Source organism: Spironucleus salmonicida, chromosome 1, assembly GCF_000497125.1.
Source record: "Spironucleus salmonicida strain ATCC 50377 chromosome 1, whole genome shotgun sequence".
In the NCBI taxonomy this organism is placed as follows: domain Eukaryota; phylum Fornicata; order Diplomonadida; family Hexamitidae; genus Spironucleus; species Spironucleus salmonicida.
Window position 1 is genome coordinate 1207283 of NC_090596.1, and position 13536 is coordinate 1220818.

Consider the following 13536-nt stretch of genomic DNA (forward strand, 5'->3'; position numbering starts at 1 on the left):
TCCCGCTCCCATGACCCGCTACTGGAACCCCGCCGAGGTAGAGACGCTCCGCGGCGCCGTGCTCGCCGAGACCTCCCCGGGCGGCGTGAACTGGGAGGGGGTGGCAGGCGCGGTGGGCTCCAAGACCGCGAAGCAGTGCTCCGTGCGCTTCCACAACATCGAGAAGTTCGGGGACCGCCCCAACGCCAGGATGCAGTGGTCGCCCCTGCAGGACCACCTGCTGCTGCACATTGCCATGGCGAACGGGAACGCGTGGGCGGCTGTCGCCGGCCAGCTGGGCGTGGGGGTCAGCGTGGCCAAGAACCGCTACTACGTCCTGCAGCGCATGGCAAGGCGCGACCAGCCCGTGCTGGTTCTAGAGTGAAGAAGTCGATCACCACAGCCAGCTCAGCTCCTGGAGGGCACCGCTCTGCTCCTCCCAAAGATCCTCCGGCATGACCGGCAGCTTGCTCAAGACGCCACATTCGCCCCCGCGCCGCAGCACGTAGAAGCGGTTCTTGCACACCGACACCGACAGGCCGATGCGCTCCGCCACCAGCACCCACTTGCGCCCGGTGGCCGCGGCCTCGCGGATTACCGCGCTGTCCATCTCCGACGTCCAGACTGACTTCGTGTGGGGCTGGCCGCCGCCCACGCTGAACTTCTCGATGTTGTGGTACCGGACGTAGCACTGGCGGGCGCTCTTGGTGGTCACTACCGCGGCGATCGCCTCCCAGCGGATGCACCGGCCCGGGGTAGTCCCCCGCACCGCGCCACGCAGGAGGGCGGTCTCGTTCTCGGTCCAGGTCCTGCTCGTCATTCTGTGTGGCGTTAGTTAGTGGAACGGAAAAGTGACTGCATATCCGTAGTAATATCGGGTTTCCGCGGAAAGTGTTGCGGGAACACTTTCTTGTGAATCGGTAGAATTCTGCAATCTCTCACTGGTAGAATACGGACTCGATCCCGTCCTCGGCGACCCGGCACCCCGCCCCCGCGAACGACAGCACCGCGGGCATGGCCGCCTCCATCGCGAAGGGGACCCTGATCTCCCGCCCCACCTGCTGCACTCGCTGCTCCTGGTCGAATCCCTCCGCCGCCCACTCGCTTCGAGCGCGGTCGTGGCGCGGGTATACTCGCCACCCGAACCCCACCTGCCGCTGCAGCTGGCGCACGTTCCCGGAGACGAGGACCCGCCCGTGCTGCAGCACGACCACCTCGCTGCAGAGGGAGTTGATTTCCGATATCTGGTGCGTCGACATGAGCACCGTCCCACTCAGCTGGCGCAGGGCGGCAGATATGATTCTCTGGCTGTTGAGGTCGATGCCGCATGTCGGCTCGTCCAGTAGGTACAGCGCAGCGTCCTTCAGCAGCGCGATCGCCAGGTTCAGCCGGCGCTGGTACCCCCCGGACAGCTTCTCCACCTGCTTGCCCCGCTCCGTTAGCTCCAGAAGGCCCAATACCTGCGATACCCTGGCCTGACTCTGGCCCACGATGGAGTTGCAGAGGCTGACATGCTGCTGGACCGTGAGGTTCTGGAAGGTGATATTTTCCTAAAACATGATGCTGAGCCTTTCGTAGTACTCGTGGTTCTGGGTGGCCTTCTGGCGCCCGCAGCAGGAAATATTCCCGACGGAAGGCGTTACGGACCCCTGGATGGCCTTGAACAGCGTTGTCTTCCCGGCCCCGTTCTCGGCCACGAGCCCTATTATCTGCCCCTACAACGGGATGTCGAGGCTCACGTCGTCGAGTGCCACCTTCTGGTTCCGTTTTATTTTATACGACACTGTTAGGTTATCGATGCGCAGGCTGCTGATAGATGCAGGGTCGGGCGGGTGATTTCTGATCGAACTCTGGACGGGATTCTCTCCCACGCGCACGGATCGGTCGATATATATCCCCGCAGCGAAATACAGTATCATGGATATGAGCGATATCAGGCATATGTAGAGCAGAGATCCGTGCTGCGCGTCGTAGTTACTGAAGAACTCGATGAAGGAGAAGCTCTGCTGCTGGAGGTAGAGGTACGATATTTTGTTGTAGTAGACAACGGCGGCAGAGGAAGGGAAGAAAAACATGCAAAGGAACTGGGCTATTATTTGGTAATCGGTAGAGAACACTAGCTGGATGACCATGTAGCCAAACTGGCCTATGACGCCCGTAATTACAAATATGACCAGTATCTGAGACTGTTTAGACCCGATGCTCAGGATGAACATCGAGAACCCCACAGAAAATGCCAGCGCTGGGAATACCGACATCACAAATGCAAAGAAGGATACTGCGGGCGCAATCTTGACTTACTGTAAAAAGAACACCAGGAATCCCATCATCAGGCTGACTAGCAGAGTTTCAGCAGCCGTTATCGAGGCCACACCGATCCAAAAGTTTTGCTTATGCATACCGAGGCAAATTAGATACTCGTATCTCCGCTTCTCCTTCAGCTTGGCCACATTCACAACTTAGAACAAAGAAAGGATGAAGAAGGAGTACGGGGCAAAGAATAGGAACGAATTGTAAAACTGAACGCTAGAGTATACAAATTAATAATTTATTGGTTTATGAAAATTAAGAAAATATTATAACAGATATAGTGATACTGAGTCTACCATATCTTAGTCAGGGATTGGAATTTAATCAACTGTATTAATAGATACAACAAAGTTTTGTATAGATATCGAAGCAAGTATGTTATTACTATTCTACGAAATATATAAATTCATATCTTCTAAATTGTTAAAATATACAGCTTGAAGATTTAATTAATTTTCTTCATTAAGCGACATCAAAGTATTTTCAATAGCTTCTATTTGCTTTTGTTGAACATTAAATGCTATTTATTAATTTTTATATTGCTTTAAGATAACTGGCATTTTAAAATTTTTAATTTCTGAATTTATAGGTCTATTATATGAAAATATGGCAGAGATCATTGGTATTGATATGCACAAAACTATTGTGAATAAATACATGACCAAACTAGACTTTTTAGAATAAATTTAAAATAATATACCACTCTTCATTTTTATTAAATTAAATATTATTCACTGCATATCAATTTAATAATAAAAATTATACTAACAAAGTAAATCCTATTTAATCTCTCACTCATATTCTGTTGCACTAATCACGGTTACGTTATCCATCATCCAAGCTACCCACTGACTGAGAACTTTTCCACCATCTAAAGTCTAACTATCACCAACGACAATTAGTTACTATTTGGCTCTAGTCATGCTCACGTTCAGTCGCTTGTAGTCTTCTAAAAACCCTACTTATTAGTCTTCGTTACTTCGGGTCATGCTCATAACGATGACATCTTTTTCACGTCCTTAAAATCCATCAATTGTGTGGATTTCCACCTACGAATCTTCCAATTTTTCACGAAGAAGTGCAACCTATGCAGAATATGGGGCAATTACCCCAATATCCTCAAATCGCGTTTTTTGAAGCAGCAAGTTGACGATTTTGGCCACTAGCTCGCCTTCTAGCGTGTTCTTGAGAGAGCCGCCCCGGACCCCCTCACCCCTCTCCTCGAAATAATCGCACCCCGCGGTGTCAACAAATACGATACTCACGTCGTCGATAACCTGATTCTGCACTGCTTTTTCGCCCCCGCTCCGCAGCTTATTCTCGTAAAACTACAAGCTCGGAAACTCGCAAATCAGCGAGCCAAATCGGTATGAAATATCCAGCAAGACGAAGTCAAAGTCCTTCTGGGTCATTTTGCAGAGGCGCCGCAGCGCCGATACGGCGAAGCGCGTGAGCCGCTTCGCGTTATCGTCGAGGATCGTTGCAGAGAGCTGTCGGGGGTCCCCGCAGAGAACTAGGCCCCCGTGACACGCCACAACGGCGGCAGCCAGCCCCGCATCCAGGGCTTGGCCGGCCTCGTCCACAACGACCAAATCGAACGTCTCACGCAGCGTAGCAGCGGTGCTGAGCGTGCAGGCGACGATCTTCTGGGCGTCGAAAACCTCGTTTTTGAATGACTTCATGGCCTGATTTAGCGTCTTCAGTGCCTGCCGAAGCGCGTTCCGCGAAGTGATATAATCTGCCCTTTCGCCAGTTTTCGCCTGGCTTTTCTGGGCCTTCTGGAGCTGCTTTTGGCACTCCGCGACGTCCTTTCGCATCTCCTTGAGCTCGACTTTTTTCGTCGCGAGGATGACGTTTTCGAGCAAAAAATGCTCGGTTTCGGGCGTCGCGCGCGCCACGGACCCGAGGCGCAGCCCCCGCGTGCGCACGAGCAGGTTGTCCACCGCCGTGTTCGAGGCGGCCGTGATCAAAATGCGGTGGCCTGGATGCAAATTCCGGTACATTTCAATGCCCGCGGCAAGCGTGGTCGTTTTCCCGGTCCCCGGGGGGCCTTATATCACTAATAACTGCTTATGGCCGATTTGTGCGATTTTAGAGGCCGCTGCCGTTTACGAGGCGTTGAGAGACGGAAAATCGAGCAGTTTGGTGCTGATTTGCTGGAAAAACGGGTGCAGTGTGAAAATCGAAGCATGTGGGTTTTGGTCGCTTAGCTGCTTCAGCGACGTCATGTTGCGCTTCGAGGTGACCTCTGAGCCCGCCTTCGTGAGAACGAAGTGCTGGGAGTCGTTAAAATCTGCAAAATCCTGCTCCGGGAGCACTTTTACGGTCAATTTGTTTACTGAGAGGATCGTTCCGCGCGTCAGAAGGACGAGTTTTGAGCTAAAAATGAAAACTAAATCGCGGGACCGAAAAGTGCAAACTTAGTTCAAATCGAAGGTGACAGCTGACGTTTTTCCTTCAATATCTGGGGATATTTGAGATATGACTAGATTTTTAAGCGCTTTCCCAGAGGACAGTAGTACGTTTAGCGGATATGTTGGATGTAAATTGATTTATGGATAATTCTGGTTTGGGGATATAAAACCTACAGGAAGAGGTGTTTATAAGATTTCGGCGTTACGCTCTAAATCGATACCAAGCTCGTTGTCCTCAAAGAATTCTTTGCTAAGCATTAATTAAAACGAAAAAGTAATTTATAAATTATTATATATGTATATTAATTATTAATTCATTTCTTATTGCGCATGGAGCAAAATGAGGATACTACACGATTTGAATAAATTTTTAAGCTAATGGACACTGAAAACAAAAATGAAGTGTCAAAAGAGTCGCTAGAGGTCCTCTGCACTTCAATTGGTCTTGATATTACGCTAGTATAGGACATAACCACCATCGACCTTTAAGGGTTCGCAAATCTTTTTGCAACATTCTCATTACACCAACCTACATACGACAATGAATTCAAAATTTTAGCAAACGGCGAAGGGAAAATTGACATGAAAAATTTAGTTGAAGCGGTGACCCGGATAGGGATGGTGCCACGTGAGGAGGTCGTGCAAATGATTGGACACTTGAAAATCGATATGAACCAAGAGATAGAAAGCTAGAAGTTTATCAGGGAAGAACTCAAAAAGTGACCTTTTGTTATTTTTGCTTCTCACGTCTTTTGCAAGACAGGTAAGTAGAGATAATCTCATGTTCAAAGTCAGACGACTCCAAAGGCCTTGTAACTTTAAATCCATATCTAGACTTTACTGGCCTCTTTTTGTAGAAAAACATGATAGCATCTCGACTTAATTCGTATAAATGAGTGAAATCTGGTACTTCTGCTAAGTTTACAACATAAAAAATTGCATAATTTCTTAATGGGATTTGTGCTGTTTAAAAATTTTTATAAAGAGAAGACTATTAGTAATCTCTTGTAAATAGAATAAGAACTAATCGTTATTTTTCATGAATAATTGCAGAATCTGTTGCAAATGCTGAGTTGAGATAATTCATTAAACCTATTAAATAGAATAATATATAATTTATTAAATTCGTGTGTTAAAAGTACAATAATATTATCTAATTATTATATCGAATGGTAACATTTGCGATAATGCGCCGTATACTAAAAGCAAAAAAACTGTATGAAATTGACATTATTCCATAGTTTGAAAAGCAGAATAAATAATATCTTTAATATAAATCTTTTAACAATTAGAAAATAAATCATTCTATTCCATCTTACAAGTTTCATGAAAATGAAGAGGATTTAACTGTTGTTTACCCTAATAACGAAAAAACTGTTCAATATTTTGAAAGTGAGAAGTAGAAACTTTTGAAATAATAATCTGAAGATATTTATCGAGAGTAATTACGGAAACTTGATGAATAATTTGTTCATAGGGTATAATACAACTTAAAGCTATCTAAGGAAACTTTTAGTAGAAATTAAATATTTTATCAGTCATTACGAATAAATAGATTTGTTGAGAAATAAAACCCATTAAAGGGTTGCATTTAGTTTAAAATAATTGAGGATTCAGTGTAAAAAATGGAAGAATAGTGAATAATAAATTAAGTTCACATAAATGGATCATATGGTGCAGCTGATGCTGTATCTGTATCAGTTTTAATATCTTCATTTGAAAATTAAGTAGACACTACAACTTCTTCTGCTTCAACAATATTCTCTTCTGCATCTTCTTAGTTAACTGATTCTTCATATATTACTTCTTACGATTAAATATTCTCCACTATATCTGCATCTTATATTATCTATTCTTACTCTTAAGCATCCTCAATAATATATTCTTCTTACACTACTTAAACTTTCTCTTCTATTTCGTATTCGGTTTCTTCTTGAACTAATTCTTCAAAAGGCTCTTCTAGCTAATTGGCTTCTTCACTTTAAACTTATTCGATGACTTAATCCTCCTAATCTATATCGCATGGTTAATCTGCTTCATTCTAATTAGAACTTTCAATTTATTTTTATGAAACTTCTTCATTTTAATTAGACTATTCCTAAACCAATAAAGCTTGTTACTCATACATCTCATTGCTTCCTAATGCTGGGCTAACAATATTAACAGTTTTATTATCTAAAAACGATGAAATTGCAGATAAAATCTTACTATCATTCAGAAGTTCTCCTTTGAGTCTTAACTATTGCTCATCAATATTGCTATTTTTCAATATTTCTATTATATCATAAAATATTTCTGTTTTGTCTGCAACTTTAGCTACGTCATAATTTCCTAGATTTATTTCTTCTCCAGATTCTTCATGAATATCGCTAAAATCATGTCTCAATTAGAGTTCTATATTTTAAAGTTCAGTAATTTAAGCCTAAAATTAGTTTATATTCTCATTAGTTAGTGATATCTATCTTTTTAAATCTATAAGATCTTACGATGTTTTTGCAGCGTTACCTTCGGCACTTTCATAGTTAGATTTTAATGTTTATAGCTGAGATTTGAATTCTGATAGTTATTTCTTTAGTTGGTTGTTAGAATCCATAATATTTTGTGTTTCCTATGATACTTCATCCGATTTACAACAGGCAAACATTATATGTAAATGAAATGGCAAAAATAATAAATTATTATTAAATAAGTAAAATAATTATATATTGTGGTTTGTCATCCACACATTTCGAATATTCATAATAATTCTGTCTATTGGTTTCTTAGACTTAATTTAAAAATTTATCATTAATTATACATATTAACATATAAAATGAAATTATTATTAATAGAATAAAAATATTCCAAATCTGATCTTTAGAATTAAAAAATATATCTTCTACTGAATTAAAATTAAAAATTGCTATTTCAACAGATTAAATTATTTGACTCCTATTTGACCTAGAATCCATACGATTTGTTGTTATCGCCCATTGAAAAAGATTTTTTCTTCTTAAATCTAAATATTAGCATCGAAATGCATTTAAATTAACATATTATATTCAATATTGTATTATAATTGAAACGTTCATTTGCTTAAATTTTCACTCATGAATTTTAGTCGGTGTTCCAAAACAGTGGATTTTCGCGCAGATCAATTGGCTTGATGATGACTCTCACTTTTCTTCTTTGCGGCTTCATTTTAGGCGAAAAAGCGGGATGGAAATTTTGCTTCCATCGAACTGCAAATTCGCGTCAGCGCCAATTCGCTCGAAAACGCATTTAACTATTTTTTAAATTCGCGCTACCCCAATTTTCAATCTTTCAGCGATCGAAAAATCCAAAACGCGCGAGGTGAACCCCAAAGAGCTTTAAAGTGCAAATTAAATCGTTCACATTTTCGTGTCATTTAGTGCCTTTTCTTCGTTTTGCCGCTCTTGCGCTAGATCTATTTCCTCCATTTTGCCGCTTTCGAGCCACGCTTTCCCTACGACGAGGAAGCGCCGGAACCCGCCCAGCGTGGCCAGCTGCAGCTTCTCGCGGACGCTCACCTTCTGGCGCGCGTCGTAAACGCCGCTTTCGGGTCTGAAATCCACGCCCTGAACGGCGTAGAAATCGTCGTCCCGGATGCGCTCGCTGAGCGCCAAAACGTCCAGCAGGTGCACTCTTAGCAGGCCGGCGGAGCAGCTCTGCTTTAGCATCTTGAAATCTCTGCTTATGCGCTTGAATTCGAGTATTTCGTCCGTTTTGGTACAACTTCTTTCCACCAAATCGACGTAAATACAGCTTTTGATGTACTTTTTGAAGTCGAAGTTTACGATGTGGACATCAAGTTTGTTAGCTCCAGTGACGCAATTATTCATAGTTTTGCAGGACAAATCTAAAACAATTTGACTTTAATTTTGATTTTTCATTCCTTTTATGCCAGCGAATCCTGGTATCAGGTCATGGAATTCGAGTAATTTTTGGGTGGCTAACTGGACTTTTCCGCCTAGAAACTGCTCCAATTTTGCTTAATTTACGTCCAAATCGCCTCTGATATAAACGAAAACCAGCTTAGACTGGAATTCGAAAAGCACTGCTTTTATAATCAATTTGGGGTCGATTTTTAAGAAAGTTGAGAGCTCGCCGACTGTGTGACTGTTTGGGGTGTGCACTAGCAGCTCTTCCTCGTAATTTAGTGATCCAACTTCTTCATAAGTTGGGACTTCGTACGTTTGGCTTGATGTTGATAGAACGAATCCAAACTAAGTTGTGTTAACAAATGTGTCTTTTAATGAAAAAAGTTGCGCTAAAGAAGTAAACTGAGAGAGTGAAAACTCTGTTTCCTGAGCAATTAAAAATTCTAGATAAAAATCAGTTTTAGATGGTAGAATTGGGTTCTTTGCCGTTTCTGACTGCTTAATGCCGAAATTTAAGCTTATTGGGAGGGCTTTGGTAGTTCTTAAAAATTCAATATGTGGTATACAGTCTGATTCTACTTAATACTAAATAAGTGCTTTTTGTGTATTTTCGAAATGGTTTGAAACTAAAGATTCAATTTTTTCAGCAAAGTCAAATACTGATTATGACAGAATTAGCTTGTTGCTTGATCTATCATGACGTAATATACCTGAAGATTAAAGTCTTCGTAGATGCTCGTTTTTGATATAGCTAGGCTGATCAAGTTGAGGCTTTAAAATGAGTTTCTCAATATTCATTTGAGGAAAGAATATAATATAAATATTATATAGTTATAAATAATTATTTTTTCTAACAGTGAAAAATATATTAAAAAATTATACAAAGCATGACATAGTACTTCTGATTAGTTTTATATAAAATATTTGTCATAGAGTATATTAGATCATTGAATATGGATCTGTCTTTCTTATTAGTAATTCAATTTAGTTGATGATTTTTGATAACACAAATTGCTAAAAATAGTTGTTATTACTAAATATACAAGCAAGCCTGATTTGTTTTAATGAAAAAATTATCATATACTTAGATCTGTTATCTTTCTTAGAGGTTAATTATATGAAAATATTTTTATTCTATAACAAGTTGAACCTCTTGAAGTTATAATACCATTTGATTAATGCGCGTGGGTGTACATCCACCCTCCCGAGTCTACTGTGATACGTAAATCAAACGAGTCAAAGCAACTTTCACCATAATATAATTTATATATGCTGTGCATATAATATTTAGTCGAGTGGAATAAGTCCACTATATTATACAGTATACGCACAAAGTTATCCGGTAAAATGGTGCACAAGTCGCAGCTACTAACCCTGTGCGGGGTCCTGTTCTCGCTGGTCGTTGACGTGCTGGTGCTGGTGATGTTCTCGCTCCAGTACGATGCCACCAAGTCGCCGTTCAACCTGGCCTTCATCGCGCTCTCGGCGGTGTTCCTGGTGAGCCTCTCGGCGGTGTTCGGGGTCCTCCTCGTGCGGTACTGGCGCTAGAGCTCTCCCAAGGCGGTGGGCAAGGGGATCCACAGGGGGCTGGTCTCCAGGGAGCAGGAGCAGGTTTACATCGCGTGAGTTATTGTCTTCAGTGCTGCCGCGTGCCGGAGGGGTGAGGCGGGAACTACTCAGTGCGGGAGCGAATAAGTAGCGCTCCAGCGGCCGCGGCCTGCAGTAAATATATACGTTACAGGTGCGCGGCCAAGGGCGGAATCTGGTTATTATACGGCGTTTAGCCCACTCCCCAGAAACCGAACTTTGGGCTTAACTGCGCTATATACTCAGATACGCTCAATCTTAAAATGGGACGACTCAAGCTCCACGAGACCTCGGGCGTGCTGGTGGCCGCGGCGACCTCCCCGGCGCAGTTCCTCTACGCGCTCTCGGCCTCGCACGTGAACAACAACCTGCCCATCCTCTCAAGCTCCCTCGGGATCTCCCTCTCCACCGCCTCCTGGATCATCAACGTCGAGCTCATCGTCGTGGTCATCACCGCCACCATGACGGGCAAGCTCTGCGACCGCTTCGGCACCTCGCTCGTGATGTCGCTCGGCACCGCGGTCTTCGCGGTCTTCAACCTGCTCTTCCTCTTCGGCGCGGCCGAGACCTCGCTGCTCGTCGTGCTCATCCTGCGGTTCCTGGCGAGCGCGGGGCTGGGGCTCATGCTGCCCGCGAGCACCCCGCTGGCCGTGCAGCTGGTGAAGAAGGGCAAGCTGAACGTCGCTATCGCGATCATGTCCATCATGGTGCCCTTCGGCTTCATCCTGAGCAGCCTCGTCGCGGGATACGTGGCCCAGTACGGCAGCTGGCGCTACATGTTCGCCATCGTGGGCGGGCTCTCGCTGCTCTACCTCGGCGGCCAGCTGCTCGTGCTGCCCTACAAGGAGAGCGCACGGAGGCGGGTCCAGATCGACTTCCTGGGTGTGATCATCCTGTCGGTTGGCCTGACGCTGTTCATCGTCGGGCTGACGTCCTTCGCGCAGCAGCTGCTGCCCTGGTGGGGGTCAGCGCTCCTGCTGGTCGCCTCGGTAGGGGTGCTGGCATTCTTCGCGTTCTACAACATCAGGCTGTCCCGGGCCAAGGTGTTCCCGCTCACCGTGTTTAACCGCCCCACGGTGGTCATCGAGGTCATGATCTTCATGATCAACGTCCTGGGCTACAGCGAGCGCTTCCTGATGCCGTACATCTTCATGGTGCTGCTGAAGCTCCCTCCCGGCCGCGCCGGCATCCTGATCTCCATCACGGGCTGCTCGACCTTCGCGTTCGCCCCGCTCGCGAGCTTCCTCTTCGTGCGCGTCACCACGCGCCGCCTGCAGTTCATGCTGCACGCGCTGTACCTGGTGTTCGTCCTCCTCAACATCCTGAACCTGCAGCTGGTGCAATCCGCCGTGTTCTACACCGTGATCACCTTCGTCACGATCGGGCTCACGACCGCCTCGACGATCATCTCCACCAACTACAACTTCTCCGCGGTGCCGCCCGCATTCCAGAACACGGTGGGCGTGCTGAACCAGCTCGTCACGAACGCCGGGCACTCGGTGGGCGTCACTCTCGCGGTGCTGGTCAACAACCTCTCGACCGACCCGGGCCAGGAGCTCACCTTCAACTCCGCCACGATCACGGTAGCCGCCTCCGGGGTCGTCGCGGTGGCGGTGGTGGCCACCTCGCTGCTCCTGAGCCTCTTCCAGTTCGAGCGCGGCAGGTGGGGCTACTCCGAGCGCCAGTCCGCCCGGACGAAGACCTTCGACGAGAACCTGCTGGGCGACCACGAGGTCCTGGAGGTGGAGCAGTTCGGCCAGGAGAAGGACTAGGAGCCCGCCTTCACCTACCGCGGGCTGCTGCTGTGAGGTTCTTTTGCGATACATATACCAGTCTCACTCAAAGCTCTCCGCGCTCGCCGACTCCTGCCGCAGCTGGCTCAGGAGCTCCTTCCGCTCGCTCAGCATCTCCAGCTGGTGCGCCATCGCCAGGATCTGCAGGTCGCGGTGGCCGACCTCGTGCTGCGCGTGCAGGAGGTCCTGGTTCATGGCCGCCTGCACCCGCTGCAGCTCCTCCAGCCGCTGCGCGTAGAACTCGGTCTGGCCGGCCACCTCCTGCCGCAGCACCGCGTTCTGGGCGTTCAGCAGCGCTATCTGGTGCGCGAGGCTCTGCTGCTGCACCCGGGCGTCCTCGAGGAGCCGCGCCTCAACGTCCTGCTGCGCCTGCAGGAGCTGCGCCCGGAGGCCCGCCACCGCCGCGTCCCTGTCATGGGCGATGCTCTAGCGGTGCAGCTCGTGCGACTTCGTGAGCTCGGAGATCCGGTTCCGGAGCTCGCAGTTCTCGTTCCGCGCGGTCTGGAGCTGGAGCGCAGCGGCATCTGTGGCTGCCTGGTGCTGGCGCTCCTGCAGGTCCTTCTCCAGGTTTTTCCTCAGCAGCCTCTGGTTCTCGGCCCGCAGGCTCGCCAGGATCGACGACTCGATGTGCTCCTCGCTCATATTTTATATTTTGTAAATTTTATCTCCATATTTTGAACATAATAATTTAGTTTATAATTTACTTCAAAAAAATTTATCATGCGATCATAAGGAATAAAATTTACTTCCACATAAAAATTATAATATCAATTATATCAATTAGTACAATTAAATACCATAAATTGTTTAAATGCATTTTACAAAGAAATACACAAAGAAAATTATATTTACTGATTTTTTGTACCAATATCAACAGTACTTTTTAACCGCATACCTTAAACCAATCAAACATTATATACCATTATTATCATGTGCCACTGTATTATAATCATTCATTATTTAAAATCCACTCCACCTTTCATCACCAAATTCATAGTTTCGATTCAAATTCAAATTCCAAGAGCCAAATATTATCACTCCTGAAACCGCATGTCGCTGAGCTGCCGCGTGAGCTGCTTCACCACCTCCTTCAGACGCGCCACCTCGCCAGACTCCGCCTCGGACGTGCAGATGCGCTGCACGGACTCCGCGTACTTGGCCGCCGCGGGCGTGAACATTGCGGAGCTGGAGGGGCGGATTTTCGCCTGCGGCATCGCAGCGTCCGAGAAGGCGGCGAGCTGGGTCTGCAGCCCACGGACCTGGTTCGTCAGCCCGAGGAGCGCGAACTGGAGGTTCGTGTAGGCCAGGTTCTGCTGCCGTTGGAGGTCCAGGACCGCGGCACCGACCGCCGTGGTCTGGGCGAGCTGGCTGCGCAGCGCACCGTTGGCGGCGGTTAGGGCTGCGTTCTGCTCGAGCAGCAGCGCCTTGTCCTGCTGGGATCTAGCGAGGTCGCTCTTGAGCTGGACGGCCTGCTGCTATGCCAGGAAGTTTTTCTGCAGGTCGGCGCTGGCGGCCTTGTAGGTCTTCTCCGTCATTACCTGGAGCGGGAAACGCCGGCGGGACATAATAACG

General features: G+C 46.6%; 13 protein-coding genes across 13 annotated transcripts; 5 read left to right on the plus strand and 8 right to left on the minus strand. All coding sequences in view use genetic code 6, as the record gives it.

Annotated features, from left to right (window-relative positions):
- Positions 1-10: 10 nt before the first annotated feature.
- Positions 11-364, plus strand: SS50377_20816 (Myb-like DNA-binding domain-containing protein; the record flags this gene model as incomplete). Its single annotated transcript, XM_067904754.1, has 1 exon — positions 11-364. The coding sequence occupies one exon, from the start codon at positions 11-13 to the stop codon at positions 362-364; it is 354 nt and encodes a 117-aa protein (XP_067768236.1).
- Positions 365-373: 9 nt separating this feature from the next.
- On the minus strand, positions 374-799 carry SS50377_20817 (uncharacterized protein; the record flags this gene model as incomplete). The annotated part of the gene is made up of 1 exon (XM_067904755.1): positions 374-799. The coding sequence occupies one exon, from the start codon at positions 797-799 to the stop codon at positions 374-376; it is 426 nt and encodes a 141-aa protein (XP_067768237.1).
- Positions 800-917: 118 nt separating this feature from the next.
- SS50377_20818 (ABC transporter family protein) lies at positions 918-2849 on the minus strand (the record flags this gene model as incomplete). The annotated part of the gene is made up of 1 exon (XM_067904756.1): positions 918-2849. The coding sequence occupies one exon, from the start codon at positions 2847-2849 to the stop codon at positions 918-920; it is 1932 nt and encodes a 643-aa protein (XP_067768238.1).
- A 231-nt stretch (positions 2850-3080) lies between these two features.
- On the minus strand, positions 3081-4961 carry SS50377_20819 (DNA helicase; the record flags this gene model as incomplete). Its single annotated transcript, XM_067904757.1, has 1 exon — positions 3081-4961. One exon carries the CDS (start codon positions 4959-4961, stop codon positions 3081-3083), a length of 1881 nt encoding a protein of 626 aa, XP_067768239.1.
- A 72-nt stretch (positions 4962-5033) lies between these two features.
- On the plus strand, positions 5034-5426 carry SS50377_20820 (uncharacterized protein; the record flags this gene model as incomplete). The annotated part of the gene is made up of 1 exon (XM_067904758.1): positions 5034-5426. One exon carries the CDS (start codon positions 5034-5036, stop codon positions 5424-5426), a length of 393 nt encoding a protein of 130 aa, XP_067768240.1.
- SS50377_20821 (Mitosis protein DIM1 domain-containing protein) lies at positions 5416-5790 on the minus strand (the record flags this gene model as incomplete). Its single annotated transcript, XM_067904759.1, has 1 exon — positions 5416-5790. One exon carries the CDS (start codon positions 5788-5790, stop codon positions 5416-5418), a length of 375 nt encoding a protein of 124 aa, XP_067768241.1.
- An 82-nt stretch (positions 5791-5872) lies between these two features.
- Positions 5873-6343, plus strand: SS50377_20822 (uncharacterized protein; the record flags this gene model as incomplete). Its single annotated transcript, XM_067904760.1, has 1 exon — positions 5873-6343. The coding sequence occupies one exon, from the start codon at positions 5873-5875 to the stop codon at positions 6341-6343; it is 471 nt and encodes a 156-aa protein (XP_067768242.1).
- Positions 6344-6357: 14 nt separating this feature from the next.
- Positions 6358-7347, minus strand: SS50377_20823 (uncharacterized protein; the record flags this gene model as incomplete). Its single annotated transcript, XM_067904761.1, has 1 exon — positions 6358-7347. One exon carries the CDS (start codon positions 7345-7347, stop codon positions 6358-6360), a length of 990 nt encoding a protein of 329 aa, XP_067768243.1.
- Positions 7348-8074: 727 nt separating this feature from the next.
- On the minus strand, positions 8075-9382 carry SS50377_20824 (Prolyl-tRNA synthetase; the record flags this gene model as incomplete). The annotated part of the gene is made up of 1 exon (XM_067904762.1): positions 8075-9382. The coding sequence occupies one exon, from the start codon at positions 9380-9382 to the stop codon at positions 8075-8077; it is 1308 nt and encodes a 435-aa protein (XP_067768244.1).
- Positions 9383-9931: 549 nt separating this feature from the next.
- On the plus strand, positions 9932-10210 carry SS50377_20825 (Transmembrane domain-containing protein; the record flags this gene model as incomplete). Its single annotated transcript, XM_067904763.1, has 1 exon — positions 9932-10210. The coding sequence occupies one exon, from the start codon at positions 9932-9934 to the stop codon at positions 10208-10210; it is 279 nt and encodes a 92-aa protein (XP_067768245.1).
- Positions 10211-10434: 224 nt separating this feature from the next.
- SS50377_20826 (Major facilitator superfamily protein) lies at positions 10435-11979 on the plus strand (the record flags this gene model as incomplete). Its single annotated transcript, XM_067904764.1, has 1 exon — positions 10435-11979. The coding sequence occupies one exon, from the start codon at positions 10435-10437 to the stop codon at positions 11977-11979; it is 1545 nt and encodes a 514-aa protein (XP_067768246.1).
- A 27-nt stretch (positions 11980-12006) lies between these two features.
- Positions 12007-12606, minus strand: SS50377_20827 (uncharacterized protein; the record flags this gene model as incomplete). Its single annotated transcript, XM_067904765.1, has 1 exon — positions 12007-12606. One exon carries the CDS (start codon positions 12604-12606, stop codon positions 12007-12009), a length of 600 nt encoding a protein of 199 aa, XP_067768247.1.
- A 392-nt stretch (positions 12607-12998) lies between these two features.
- On the minus strand, positions 12999-13529 carry SS50377_20828 (uncharacterized protein; the record flags this gene model as incomplete). Its single annotated transcript, XM_067904766.1, has 1 exon — positions 12999-13529. The coding sequence occupies one exon, from the start codon at positions 13527-13529 to the stop codon at positions 12999-13001; it is 531 nt and encodes a 176-aa protein (XP_067768248.1).
- Positions 13530-13536: the final 7 nt, after the last annotated feature.